The 15,302-nt window shown below is 47.2% G+C and overlaps 1 protein-coding gene across 3 annotated transcripts in view; it reads right to left on the minus strand.

Annotated features, from left to right (window-relative positions):
* The window catches only part of MYO1B (myosin IB), a 176,285-nt gene that overhangs the window by 143,094 nt on the left and 17,889 nt on the right, over nt 1-15,302 (minus strand). For all 3 annotated transcript variants that reach the window (XM_059168555.1, XM_059168554.1, XM_059168553.1), the window contains exon 2: nt 1,673-1,816. In XM_059168555.1, the coding sequence (XP_059024538.1) occupies nt 1,673-1,807 (135 nt within the window). In that variant the 5' untranslated portion in view covers nt 1,808-1,816. The remainder of the gene's footprint in view (nt 1-1,672; nt 1,817-15,302) is intronic.

Genomic DNA, 15,302 nt, shown 5'->3' on the forward strand with positions numbered 1-15,302 from the left:
TCCTATCTCCATCTCAAAGACCAGTGTTTAAAAGTCTGTCTTTTACTGGCTGTCAGACTGTGCTTTCAGTGAAAGCCGCAGAGCCCGGCACTTTCCCACCTGAAAGCCGAGCCGCTCCGCTCTGCGGGAAGGGGACGCTGGCCTCGCTGCCAAGCCAAGCGGGACCTCCTCCCTGGCCGGCAGCAGACTTTATACCTTTTCCATTTGCATCCGCAGTCTCCATAACTCCATCTCTGAACTTGGGATCTGGTTATCACAATAATATTCTGCAAGCAGTATGTGCGTATCTCAAGCGATTGTCAACCTCACCTACTTTTAGCAACACAAATCCTGAAAGATAAAAAGTTCAAGTTCCAGATGACAACTACCATTTCCTTAAGAAATGAATTATCCTAGGGCATCTGGGGGGGCTTAGCCGGGTAAGTGTCCAACTCTTGATTTCGGCTCGGGTCATTATCTCAGGGTTGTGAGATCGAGTCCCTCATCAGGCTCCACGTTGTGTGTGGAACCTTCTTGAGATTTTTGTCTCTCCCTCTCCCTCTGCCCCTCCTCCCTCAGCAAAAGAAACTAATTATCCGAAGTCATCCCTGAAACATAACTGGCTAACTGGAAAGGAGAACTGTTTGTGGCCTAAAATAATTCAGCTTTGCACATCACTTTTTAAACTATATTCATCCCACAAAAGTAATAATTGATCATACTCGTATCGTTTACAAGGTCTCTATTTATATTTCTTCTTACTGCTCCCACATTGACAGACAGAAAAACATGAAGCATGTCCCAATAATCCAACTCATCTCCAAACAGACATGCTACAAAAAAGAAGGAAAGGACTCGGGAGCGAGGCGGCATCTAGTGAAACCACTTCCATCCATGCGTCCTGTTTCCATCTCAGCTGCTGGGACAGAGGATCGGCGCCCCATCCTCTTGGCTTAGTTAACAACACAGCTCTACCTGAAGAGAGGCAAACTTCTGGGCTTTATCCAAATTCCTAAAAAGTCACACGTGCAAGTATTTTTTACTCATGTTTTAAATATATGTAAGGAACTCAACAGTTAAACTCACAGTATGAAATCCTTTATAAAGAATTTCCAGTACATAAACATTCTATTATCGTCAATCTTCATGTTTTCATTTTTGTACATGACCCTACACTTCCATGTAGCGGGACAGGACTACTCCGAAATCTCCAGGGAGCAAACATATATCCTTATCTGAGAGTCTGCTTCTGTCTCTCGACTATCGACAAATGTCAACAAGTTCATGTCCTTCTTGACAGTCACTGCCTTGCATTTTAATGAGCAGCTTCCCAGAGGATAAAACCCTCATTTTCTGAAGGCATCCAGGAAGATGCCTATGGATGTTACAACTCCTCCCGAATGTCTGTTCCTCAGGACTGGAGCTCAGTATTCCACTCGCTCTCTGACGCCTCCAACACCCAGTGCGATACTCTGCACACAGTAAACATCATTCGGAAAACAGACTCATTGACTCTAATCAGTATTACTCATGTGCCAAATGAGCAACCCAAAACTCTCTGTGAGAGTAGAAACAAATTCCTCTGGACTCTACCAAACAAAGAGAAAAAAGTAGAGTCTGGAGAAGAGAAGCCAGTTCTTGGCCACGAAACCCCAGGTCTAAGCCCCACAGGCGACCTTCAGCGTATACTCACATAGATTTCATTATGGTCAAAGCGCTTCTTGAGGTTGTTGATGAAGGTCTCCTCATTGAGAGGTTCTAAAAGAACCATATCTCCAACCCCAATCATATTGTCCAGAAGTGACGTTTTCACCTCCATTTTGGCCATTGTCTCTTCCTGGAGGAAAGAGGAAGAAAAGGGAAGATTTAAATGGTCAAAGTTATTTCAGATGGGCTCTTAGCACCACTGGAGAAATGAAACACCGGTAGTTTCAAAGGGCACTCGTCTGTCTCCCAAATGCTGTCACCTCCCCTCCAACCTAAGCCAGAAGCCCCGGAGCCAGCCACAGTCACTGCCAAGCCGCTAGAAGCCCCATGTGCTGGAACCTCCCTCCCAAATCACCACCCCAGGCTAAGTCCATCTATAGGAGGAGCCACTTGGATACCAGGGTCTTCATTTTCTTTTTCTTTCTTTTTTTTTTTTTTGTTTTAACTGAGGTATGGCTGACGTGCAATATTCTATTAGTTTCAGATGTACAACATGGGATTCAACACGAACATACATTACAAGATGCTCACCGCGGTAAGGGTTCTTACTGCGTTATTATCACGTTATTACAGCATTCTTGATTACATTCCCTATGCTGCATTTTTCATCCCTGTGACTTTATTTTGTAAGTGGAAGTCTGTGCCTCTTTAAGACCATCCCCTCCCCACAGAGGTTGCAAAACTCTAGCAAGAGAACAAACCCAGCCTTTTCCACCAGCCCCTGCATACCAGTGTCAAACATGAACCTGTAAGGACCTGCTTCCCCCAAGATGGCATCTCTCAGTACTCCACGATGAAATTCAGAAGGCATTTTCCGGGAAATAATGGTTTTAAGGTGATACTAACATTTGAGGACTTGCTACACATCAGACACTGTATCAAGAACTTCACATGCATTCATTCATTTCATCTTCACAAAAACTCTATGAGGTAGATACTAGGATCATTATCCTCATTTTAAGATGAAGAAGCTCAGAAAGGTAAGAAATTTTGCTTATGATTACTTAAGTGCATTACATTTTGTGTCAAAGAACTCAGTCACCACTTCTAACACGGCATCTACAGCGGGGGGATATGGGGGGTTCGCTCCAGCCATCAGCACTGACTCATAAAGGAACATACGCTGCTGTAAATCAGAGGTCTCCTCTATCACCTGCCAGGACTGACCTCAATGTTCTTCATCCGCATCCCAAGAGACCCACCACAACAGCTGAACCAAATGAACATGAAACGAATAGACTAGAAATACTACGGTTTCCCTCCGGCTCAATCTGAAAGTCTATCACGCAGAAAGAGAGGCACACTACAAAGGCAGCATTCTTACCCGCCCCACTAATGTGAATGATGCCTCCCAAAAGTAGAATGTTAAATCCCCAAGCCTTCGTATCTGATTGCTGACAAGAGTTCTAAAATTCTTTCAAATATATGAGCATGGAAAAGTAGAGTGTGTTTTGTTACTTTTTCTAATATTACCAGGATGTAAAACCACATTCATCTAAGATAGTTTCTCTAAATGCTTCTGATGCATAAGTCAATTTTGTATGCTTTCAGTATACTACTACTAAACAATACTTCAGGAAACTAATAAATACTCATATATTCATGCCCCTAAGACTGAGGGGAGAGTACATTTAATTCTTTTCATTAAGGAGTCACCCAGGCATATTACATCTTATACAAAGGCTGGTCTGCTTACTTAGGACAGCAATTTAATTAAATGTCCTTCCTATTCTAGCCTAGAACATCTAGTAGGTCTCCTAGACGCAACAGAAACTATATTTACTTGGGCTGTTTGCAAGAGAACTGAGAAGGGGTAAGAATTATGCAATTCTTTCCTGTTAATTACTATGATTCATATGAATCCACAAATACTCCTTTATATCTGACCTTATTGGAACAATATTTAAGTATACACCGAAAAGCCAGAAAAGAGAGACAAAAAGAAGTAGAGAGAAAAGGTCTCTCATAAATAAAAATAACCCACTAAGAAAGTATTTAATATTCAAAAGAAGAAAAATGGAGTCAACTTTTTAGTGTGTGTGTGTGTATATATACATATATATATTCTTTTTTTTTAATTTCATGCCAACTACACCTGGAGTAAATGGCCATAGGTATCACTAAAACCCAACAATAGAATAGCTTCATGCATTCTGAACTAGGCTAGACTCTTGTTTTAAAATAATCCGGGTGGGAGGGGGCACCTGCTGCTCTCCGGGGATGCAGCAGGAACCGGGAGAGCACCCAGTCTCATGCCAAGTCCACGGACAGACATGCACAGGAACAGGAACATAAGCACCCAACCTTTGTCGCAATAAATTAACATTTAAATCAAATTTCAAGTTCTCAGACTCATGAAATGCCAAAAGCACTCCAGCTCCAGTGCATTACATATAATTTGGCAGATGAGGGTAGAAGGTTTAGGGATTAAGGGGGAAGTCAACCTGAGAAGGGTTTCAAAAATAACCCCATCAAACCAGCAATTTAAATTAAGCAAAGAGGCTGAAAGGGAACTATGCCCTGGGGGCTGGGTCTGAAGTCTATTTATAGAAGCCTCTGCAGAAAGACAAGGACCTCGCTGCAGGTAACAATAATTAAGCAATCTGCCTCTGTAATTAAACCTGCTTTACCATCATTTCAAATACAAGTTTCAGGCAGGTTTGCATGGGTTCTAGTTTTTACACTTCCACCCCAACTTCATAACCCAAAGTGGGGAAGAGGAGGAAACAAATGCTGAGCTACAACAGGGAGTCGGTAAAAGTAGAAAATTCTGGAAACACAACCTCTGCAAACTATATCACACCAATACAGCACACCCGCTGAGAAGCTGATTTCAACATTCATTTAGCTATTCAAGCATCCTTTTGTTCCATTTCGGGTTTATTTTGTTTTGTCATTTTTAGCACCCAAGTACTTTGGGGTTGGAAAGGGTAACACCCTCATCCTCAGGGTAAAGAAGGACAGGGACAAACCGGGCACAGAGGCACTTCCCTTGCATCCTACAAATGGACTGAATCCCCTTACCCTGACTACTGGATTCAGCCTGGGTTTGGTTCAGAATGACTAACTGGAGATTTCCATAAACTGTCAGAGTTTATGGAAGCATGGGAGCTGGAGCTCACCTGGGAGCATCCAATGAGCACGGACGTAAAGCACTGAGGATATGTCTTATTTGACACATTTATGTCTACCTTCGCCTTCCCAAGACCCCCATGGAAGCCCATGTTGTTCTAAGGAGGTCCATTTCATCCCATGTGCCAGCACGTAGCACATAATCCACCTAGACTAAGGCAACCAACATGACCAGCTTCCAGCCACTGTAATCGGTTCGGGGCTGGTCAAATAACTAAAACCTAACAGCTTTTAAAACTAAAACTAAAACTAAAACTAAAGTTTTTTAGTTTTTTTTAAAACTAAAACTAAAGTTTTAAAGTTTTTTTTAAAAACTGAAAGTTTTTAAAACTAAAACTAAAACTAAAAACTAAAGCCTCGAGCTTTAGGTTGGTGTCTTAGGACAAAGGTTCCATCCACCTCTGGAGGGCAGGATTTAAATTTGATTCGTGGGACTGCCATGGTCATGTCTACTTTCAGGGTGGAGCATGGGAGAAGGTTAGTCTGAGGAGGACGGCAACACATGGAGGAAAGTAGGGCAAAACAAATAAATAAATGAGAATTAGCACAGGAGCCCTAACAACATCACAAACCTCTAGATCAAATTGCAGCTGAAACTTGTCCCACAGCTCCTAAGTCTACACACACGGAGGCTAATTAATTCTCCTTCCTGTCTAAGCTGTTTGAGCTGAATTTCCTATTATGTGCACCAGAAAACATCTTAGCTAATAGAAGAAGCTGGTACACGGCAGCAGAGTGTTGGAAGGAACCCACGGCGGTGCTGGGACTGGCTGAGCCAAGGCCACAAGGGAGGGGGTGTGCAGACTTTACCGTCTTGGACCAGCAGGATGATCACTCCTCATTCGTCATAGTAAACGACTGATGACAACTGTGGCCTGTCATGCCTTATGCCTCAGACCTTGTGCTTCCAACCTGACAGAATTTGAGAAAACTTCGAATGCTGGAATCTGTGTTGGCTACTGAAGGATCTACAAGAAGACAGGCTTGCTGTGACTCTGGATGGTCTGACAGCCGGGGCGCAGAACAGAAGGGGCTGCTAAACACAGTCGCTCTGGCGGGAGCTGGGAAATACAGAGGGAAGGGGACCTGTGCTAAGCGCCACCCATTCTGTCTCCAGGGCCGGAGGCGGGGAGAGTGCCCCCAGCATGAAGATGTAGCACAGGAGAGGCATCAAGCACTCTACTGTTTCCTCCACTTCCTAACTGTCCCGGGGAGGTTCTACTAAGCAAGAGCTAAGACACTCTCCACCACTCATGGCTAGATCTCACTGCCAGGAGACAAGTTCTCAGAACAAGTTCAAGGTCCAAACCCTTGGGAGTTGGCAGGATCTCAGATGTCGGTTACCAGTCCATGGACGCAGAGAAACCTTAAAAGCCAACATACTTTTAAGGGATCTGTGCTGCCGAAGAAGTCTGGCTGATGGGACTGAACGATGACGTGATCCTTAAGACAGCCTGCCCCAAGGGCTCCAAGTCTAAGAACCACAACGACAGAGCGGTACGACCCGCAACCCCTGCCAGCGCCATCTTGCCCAGTGCTCACCCCAGATGGGCCACGAAGACAGCGGGCAGAGGAGAGCTTCTGGAACAGCACAGCCTCTGACCAGGGTGCGGCTGTGCTTCCAGCCATGCGGGGGCTAGCTGCACTGTGTGGGCCGGGACCCGGGATTCTCACACTCCCAAGTGTGGTGAAAAGAAAAAGGTGTATGTGAACACTGGGCAGCCAAAAGGGACAGCCCCTGTAGACCTCTGTCTCTCTTTCTACAGGGACACTATCCAGTGCACAGGCCTCCTCCTGTTGGAAACTGATCATCCTTCTGGGGAGTCCCCACTTACCTTACGATAACAAGGAACATACTGAGCAGTAGCACGCAGGTCCCACCGCAGAACTCAATGGCGGCGGCCCTGCTCTCTCCCCGCAAGTAATGTGGCTCACACACAGCCAATCACATCATCCTGGGGTCGGGAGTCCTGGATGATGGTCAAAGCTGTGGGTGATTGACGGCAGGAGGGAATATCCACCACTCACCGCAGCTTGAGTCCCAGCACGAAGCCTGGCTTCGTCCCCACTGTCCCCACTGCCTGGCCCTCCAGCCTTTCTGTGGCTCCTGCCTATCTTCCAAGCCTGTATCCCTCCTGGTCTGCCACGCTCTCAGCAATTCTATGAGTCTCTACATCCTTCCTGCGTGGCACGCAATCAAGATCCCTAACCCACAGAACACTTGGTATTGTACCCAACATGCGGGATTATTGTCACAGCTTCATTATTATGTAAAACCGAACCTTTTCCTCCCAACATTGGTGAAAGGAATGCACAAAATACAATCATGGGGTAGCCTCTGGAGGAACCACAGGGGAGTCTGGAGTCAGGGTCTCGTCACCTATGGGTGCTGATCTAGCCCAGAGATCAGCCCACAGACTGCCGCAGAGACTCCACGGCTGCCCCACCTTTCCACCTGCTTGTTCAGCCAAGAAAAACAAAATATGTGATTGCAAATGTTCTTTCCCTGACCTACTCTCACTCGTAAACTTCCAAAGCTACTACTTACATTTCAGTGTGTACTAATGCATTTACTGGCATCTTTCTCAATGAAAAAAATATCAAAATATTGAAAGCATCATTTCAAAAATTCCTCGAGAATGCAAAAGAAAATGCAGCATGAACATCCGACAGCATCTTAAAAAGGCCACCTGGAGCCTAATATTTAAATACACGTAGTCTACCTCAGTCACCAATCTTAAATTACTAGCCACCTACAACATTAATGTCATCTGTGCTCAGGAGTCAAGACCAGCATTCTCCAAGATCCCACACCCAGACACAGCCAGACCAGGGGTGGGGGGTGGGAGGGTGTGCACCTGTGTGAAATGCATGGTCATTCCATTCTATATCAAACAGCAACAGTGAAAAGCTATTCCAAGTTAATAATTACACAATTTACTAACAAGTGAATAACAGCTCAGAAAAGATGCAGGATGAGCTAAAGTACAGCAGGCAATGGTCTCCCATGTTATTCAAAGTTCTTAGGGTAACGCAGATGAGAACAAACTTTTTTTTGAAAGATTTTATTTATTATTTACTTGATACAGAGATCACAAGTAGGCGGGGGCGGGGGAGGCAGGCTCCCTGCTGAGCAGAGTTCAAAGTGGGGCTCAATCCCAGGACCCTGGGATCAAGATCTGAGCCAAAGGCAGAGGCTTAACCGACTGAGGCACCCAGGCACCCTGAGAACATATTTTTAAGTTGAAACAGTTTTACTGTAAAATCAGAAAGGACATTCAGAGCTGATGATGCGATGATTAACAAGGATTAATATCAAGTCATTAGCATCGTTTTAAAGTTGAGGGGACTTTTAAAGCAGAGCCATAAAATCCAACTAGTGAGTTGGAAAACCAAATGCAAGCACACCTCTACTGCTCTGGCAACTGAAAGCCAGGACGTTGAAAACACATCTATTACAGTGTCGTTAGCAGTACACATCAAGGCAACACCTTCGGGGAGTTTTCTTAGCATGACAACAATTGTTCGGCTCGGACTCCGGTTCCACTCCTGACCTCCTTGCAAGGGGTCATGTGTGCATGATAGCCCCTTTTCCGGAGAATGAGCACACTGGTGTCAGCAGTCACAGAGTATTCATCTTTATTTCCCCAAAGGCTGAGGGCACTGCCTTAGCACATGGTAGGCATTCAGAGAAATACAAAGGGAGAACAAGTATGCAAATTTACGACTGACAACTGAATCCTTCCGTAATGCAAGTTCTTGCAGCTGCCATGGCTGGTCAGACCAGAAGGCAAAAAAATGCTTGCAGCTTCAAGCCACTTTGATCCCTTCCTCTGAAAACATCAGAGGACAGGACAGGAAACAGAATTGAGCCATTGGACTCCCAAAGAGATCACGAAAGCTTTTAAGAATAACATGAGAAGCACATTTAAGTAACCAAGCTGGGCCAATGTGGCAAGATTTCATGAGCAAAATAAATCTCAGCAAATCCTGGTGGCAAAACAAAGGCAAAAGAGGGCCAGCTCTATAGGACGTGGTTCAGGACCTAATACAATGAGCTTAAATGACCAAGAAAAACTGGAATTTCCTTCCCCGATCTATTAAAATAGCAGCATCTCCTCTCTGAGAGCGGTTAGATTAAATTTCCATGCAATGTGGCTCAACCACCACGCACAGTATTGAACCCTGTTGGTCTCTGCCTTGTGTGAGGTGCTCTGGACACACTGTGAATCATCAGGGCACGTCCCCTCCCCACACCGCCCCCTCCAGGAGCTCACAGTCCAGTAAGAGTCAGGAAAATAAAATAAACCACTTTTGAAATTTCAAACAACGTTTTAATGATTAAAAACAACCCATATTCACTATAGGGGGGAAAAAAATCAGAAAAGGCAGTTAAGCAAAATCCAGCCAAACTCAACACCCTCCACATTTTCATCTACATCCTTTTGAATTCATGAGAATCCTGAAGAAACCTGATTTTATAACCAAAGAACGGGCCATCCTTTCTGGTTTGATAAACTGTGATGTGAATTTTGTTTCTAAATTTTGACAGAGTCGCCTGCCCCCAGGCAGCAACGTGAGACCCATGCGAAAGGACACGGGTAAGGTCCCCACCGCTTTTCAGTTCAAGGTGCCTGACCGTCTGCCCTTCTCCCCTCCCTCCGATGAGCCAGCCCGCGGACAGCCTGACCCCGGCCATCTCTCCCACCCCTGCTGAGTCCCACAGCGCAACCCATGCCCCAACCTTCGACCTCCTGCCATCCTATCCCAAAATACCCCCCCAAACCCTCCTCCCCTCGCTAGAACGGCAGAGTCACGACTGACCCAGTCTCTCACCCCCGGCCTCTCCCTGTCTCTTACCCTCCCCTCCTCTGCCCTGTCCGGCCGCCTCAGCCCCTGGCGCCCGCCTCCTTCCCCCTTGTCCGAGCCACACTTCCCAAGTGGCCGAAGTCACAACCTGACCGGGTACCCCTCGCTCGAAGGCCACCGACGACTCCCCGGAGCCCGCATTCCAGGTCCTCCGCAGACCCTCCAAGCCGTAAAACACCGCCTCGCCCGGGCCGGCCCTTCCCCGCAGGGCGCGAACGCAGGGACTCCAGAAGGTGCGCGCACCCCGCACCCAGGGCCTCCGCGCTGACTAGTTACACGCGGGAAGGCGCCGCCCGGAGGAGCCGCAGACGACGCGGGGTGCGCGCGGGCAACGCCGCAGCGGCGGCCTCGGAAACGCGGCGGATGGAAGACGCCGGCGACAGCGCGCGGCGGAGCAGGCCGGGGTCGGCCTAGGCGACGCGCTGGAGTCGCCGCACGCACAACAGTCCCTTCTCAAAGACGAGCCTTCGCGGCCTGCGCCCGGCCTTGCCCCCCAGCCCCCTCCCCGGCGGTGCCCCCCGCCTGCCACAGCACGCGGGCACTGAGACGCCGAGGTCCGACGGCTCCTCCGGCCCGGCCGCCAACGGCGCTGCGCATGCGCCACCGCGGCCTCCGAGGACCCGGATGGAGGCGGCCGTGAGTCGTCAGCGTGGACCCGGCGGACGGGGCGTCCCACTCAGGGGAGCCTCTGACAGACTCTGTTCTCCTCTGAAGCCGATCCGAGAAGAGGATGACACGCATGCAGGGAAGCACTTGGGACCCCGCGGGACAGAGAGAAGTGCTGAGGTCCTCACGGCGGCTCCGGTCGCAGGCTCCCGAGGGGTCCGGCCGAGCCTCCCGCCTGGAAGAAACCCCGCCTGACGGGGGCCGGCGGCCGCTCCTCTCGGGCAGCGCGCGCCGAGCAAGCCGGGGGGCCCCGCGCGCGGTGTGTCCGCTGGTCGCCCCGTCCGGGAGCACCGTGAGTGACCCGCACTGGCCGGCCGGGGCGGGCGCCCAGGACTCTGCCGCGGGCAGCACAGGCATGACCGCCCGTCGCCGACACTGCGGCTGCCGTCCACGCGGCCCTTCCCGTCCCGGGCACGGCGGGCGGAGGGTGACCGAGAACTTCCTCCGCGGATGAACCAAGACGGCCGCAGACGGGGCAGACACCAAAGGGCAAGACGGTTTCTCCGTATTGACCAACCTGCAGGGCGCGGGTTTCCGTGAGGGCTCAGGGCTGCGGACCCGCGCGCGGACGCACGTCCTCAGGGCGCGCACACGGGGCCGAGGCGTGTGGATTCGCAGCATTTACGCCGTGAAATCCCGCTGTCCGATCTCCCAGGTCACCCCACGGCTAAGCCGCTTCATCTTGAAGGCACCCCCCCTCTCTACAGCCTTTTCTTGTGAACGTCTAATGCACTGCTGCTGGGATGGCTGTTAGGATCTTGGATTCAGGAAGAAATGGGCCCCACTACAAGCAATTTCCATCGGGGAAGCTGCTGTCTTGTGCTCGAACTCTGGGTCATACAAAGAACATTAAATTATCAGACCATGACCAGGGGGGCAGATTGGGACAGGGACGGAAAACATCTAGCTCAAAGCATATGGGAGCCCACGAGGCACGAAGCCAGACTCTGATCCTAAGAAGCCCCCAGACTGGGAGGGGCAATTAATTCAACCTTCTGGTGCTCTGAGAGTTAACACCCCAGGGCGGATGGCCCCTTAGGAGAGAAGGGCCAGGAACCAGCCAGCGTCAGTCAAGGTTTGTTTCTGTCTGGCTAGAAAAAGGCTGGCCTACCAACAGACACAGCCAGGAGCTCCGCTACCTCAACCCCAGGAACAGGCCAGACTTCCCGATTCGTAAAGTCGCGGGTTAAAAACAAAGTTTTTTCCAACTGTGAGAATGGGGAATATATTATCTAGACTAATTAGAAGGATTTTTGAGTCAAACAGGACCGTGGCTGCCATGGCAACATTGAAGGTTTCGGATTACAAGCCACAAACTATCTCTTCTGATGTCTAAGCAAAATGTGTTAGGATCCCAGGCGCCTTTCCGGAGGAGAGAGAAATGGGCCCTGGGGGTGTGGCACGACTGGTTCCTGGAAGAGGCGGGGCACGGAGGAAGCTATTCCTGACTGCTCTCAGTGGCCTTTCACACCTATCACACCCATCAATCTCATTCCCAAGTCAGCAAACTCTTTGCAACACACCGCGTTTTTTAATTTTTTAAAAATTTTTTAAAGATTATACTTATTTATTTGACAGAGACACAGTGAGAACGGGGGGAGGGGGGGGGGGGGGGAGAAGCAGACTTCCCGCCAAGAAGGGATCCCAATGCAGGGCTTGATCCCTGGACCTTGGGATCATGACCTGAGCAGAAGGCAGACGCTTACCCACTGAGCCACCCAGGTGCCCCTCCACACCCAGTTTTTAAAAGAGAAGCTTCACTTCCACACTGAGAAGAGTCATTTTCTATAGCAGTTTGGTAACAAGAGTATATCATGACTGAGAATTCCCTTTTGATCTGCCCCAAGATGGGACAGCACAGGCTTCAGATCACAGTCCTAGGCTCAAGCCCAAGGGAATTAATTCATCTCTGGAATTTTAATTTCTGATCTTAAAAACTCAGGGTTGGCAACATCCATTCCCCAGGGTTATTAGGCAGGCTGGCTAAGAAAGCCAAAGCCCCTAAGAGGGCAGGATCTGATTGGATGTTTGCTCCCTCCCTTCCCCATGCCTATTTCTTCTGACCCTGAAGAGCTCACCTACTGGCATGTGTATCTGAGGTTGATAACCTAGAGAGTTGCCTCATTTGCAAAAGTCATCCCATGGGGTTCAATACCCTGAGGAGCAAAGGAGGCCAACATCACTGTCCCCAACGTCATTTCCTGGAGGAAGCTCTGCAGAGTCACGGCAGGAATGAGGCCAAAGGGCAAGGCAACATCAGAGAATGCCGTCCACCACCATCAAACCTGGGTCCGAAAGACACCCCCCGCCCTCCGTCTCCACCCTCCACCCAACTTGGCACCCCTCACCAGCCAAAATCCTTGAAGGTCTAGATGCACAGCAAGCAGTCTGGCTTTAGGGGGAACCTATGGCCACGCTGTCTTACTCACACCAGCTCCTAGGAGAATTAATGAGCTAACGTCTGAAAAGTCCTGAGTTCCTCCGGGACAAGGTAGCCAAAAACCATAAACCTCTGCTATTGCCAGAAACACAAGCCCAGCTGCACGTGAGATGTGCTAATTATAACACATAGACTTCTCACTGTATTCCCTTAAGGTAGACGAAAAAAATTCCAAGAAGCCAAGTGTGTTTAGATTGGCAAACCTGAGGACCCAGGACCCCCAGGTGAAGGTAAAACTGCTCGAATTTAACTGACACACCCGGCAGCTCGGACTTGTTCCTGGCCGGGGCACAGACACCAAGGGCAACCGGTTAGTATTAAACTGAATACAACCACCCAGGGAAAACCGACTTTCCTTCCAAATGAACTGGCTTGTTCATCAGAGGGTCCAGATCTCGTCCCACATGCTATGAGCCTCACCAAGTCATCCTGCCCCTTGCCCCCTAAACCTTCTGGCACTGCTTGTAGACTCGTTCTTTCCGTTCTCTTTATACATGACCCTACCATCCCATCACCCAAGGCACTCCCTTGTAATCAGAAGTCCAGTGCGTTGCACCTGGTGGGCACTCACAGAGGATTTCCTGCACCCCTCAGTTTGGGAAGTCCCCACTGATCAGTTTTTTAAGACATCTGGCTGATCAAAACAGCCCAGGGCACCCCACAGCAGACATTTATTAAGACATCTTCCCATCATTCAGGCTCTTTTAAGGGACAATAGAGGGAAATGTATTTAATTTCATGCACTTGTTCTTTGGAAAAGGAAGCAAGTTAGCTCTCAGGGAAACGTCAGCTGTTGCCTTCTGCAAATCTGAAGTCAGAATAACCACTAGAATGGCTCCAGGAAAAACAGCCAGAAGATCCACACTGTAGACTCAGCTCTGCAACTAGCTCTGACTGAGTCCCTGAGCACACTGCCAATGCCGAGCCTCAGTTTCCCCAAAAAGGGGGAATACATCATCTCCTAAGATCCTGTCCCAGTCCGTCATTACCAGTTCAACAAAAAGAGGCTCAAATCTGGAAAGACTGAATTCCTTAATTTTGTGGTGAATATTCATCCTGTGTCTGGTTATAAAGAATGTTAAAGGCCAAGAATGCCAGTCCACAAGAATCTTTCTCAGTGACATTTACTCAGAGATTAAGGAAAATAGCCTTTATTCTGACCTCACCAGCGAAAAAAAAATGTAATAAGGATCTAACCATATGCAGCACAGAAGGAAATACAAGGAATCAACTGCATCTTAGGACTACAGGCCTCGGGGCCTGTGTGAACGCGTTCTGTTCGAAACTAACCAGCGAGCTGCAAAAGGGCGCTCTACTTTAATGAGCTGATCCACTGTGAAAGCAAAAAGGGGTCTAAAGATTACAAAATTAGGAAACCTATATAGTAAAAGGAGAAAAATATGCATTACCCAACACTGCTTCTTCGGTAATGTCTATACTTGTGGTTAAGAAAAAGTTCTTTAGAATAATAAAAATTCAGAAACTTCCTCAAACAGTTATCCACTGAAACAAAGCCTAATAAATAAACTATGTAATCAAAGGGAGAGATGTTTATACATTTACATTAGGATTTCATGAGTGTTTATTACTTGAGAATTGATCAAACAAAAATAGCTAAGATGTTTCCAAAAAAGACACTGATGATGTAAATTGAGAAGGCGGAACTACTTTGTCATTAAAAAAGAATTCTAAAGAAAATAGCTAAACTGCAGTGGGTTAATTTACCTAAATTGATTAAAATCAACAATCAGAATTGGGAGGTATTTTCTGAGCCGATGTTTTTCTAATTTTTCTCATGTTGCAAGCATTACTGAATTTAAAGTCAAATGTACCATAATACATACCTTAGATATCTCTGAGTACATTCTAATGTATTTATGAAGAACTATATACAATAAATCAACATATAAGGCATGTCATAACATTAACTTTTTTTTAAGTAATAAAATGTTTACCAAAATTTGTTTACTAAATTTAAACTTATAAATGTTAATTCAATTTGATTAATAGTTCTCTTTTCCTGCAGTTCTGTAAGACATAGCAATTTTCCATATATTTACATGAGGACACAAACATACAAATGCCCCCCCTTACTTTTTTTCCCCTTGAATATAAGCACACACTAAACCTGTAAGGCTACGCGAAAATCAATTTTTAAAGTTAATCAGTTGGGCCGTGTATAAAATAAATTTTCATTAAATTTTCCCAAGGGAAATTTGGATAAGAAATAAGATATTCAATAGTGAACTATACTGTATACTGATTAAGAAAAATTCATTTCCCTCTACCAGTAATTTATCAAAATATCACATTATTATATAGTAAGTTATCAAATTAAAAGGCATAAAAACTTAAAATTCACAATCCACCCTAATTATGTCTCTCGGTAAGTAGGCAGGCAGGCAGGCAGATATATATAGATTAAAGGGAAACTCTAAAATTCTTTTTAAATGACTTAATTGTAAGGCCCCCTAGTTTAGGAATTAAATAGAACCGCTTACCAACTCTT

Source organism: Mustela lutreola, chromosome 3, assembly GCF_030435805.1.
Source record: "Mustela lutreola isolate mMusLut2 chromosome 3, mMusLut2.pri, whole genome shotgun sequence".
In the NCBI taxonomy this organism is placed as follows: Eukaryota; Metazoa; Chordata; class Mammalia; order Carnivora; family Mustelidae; genus Mustela; species Mustela lutreola.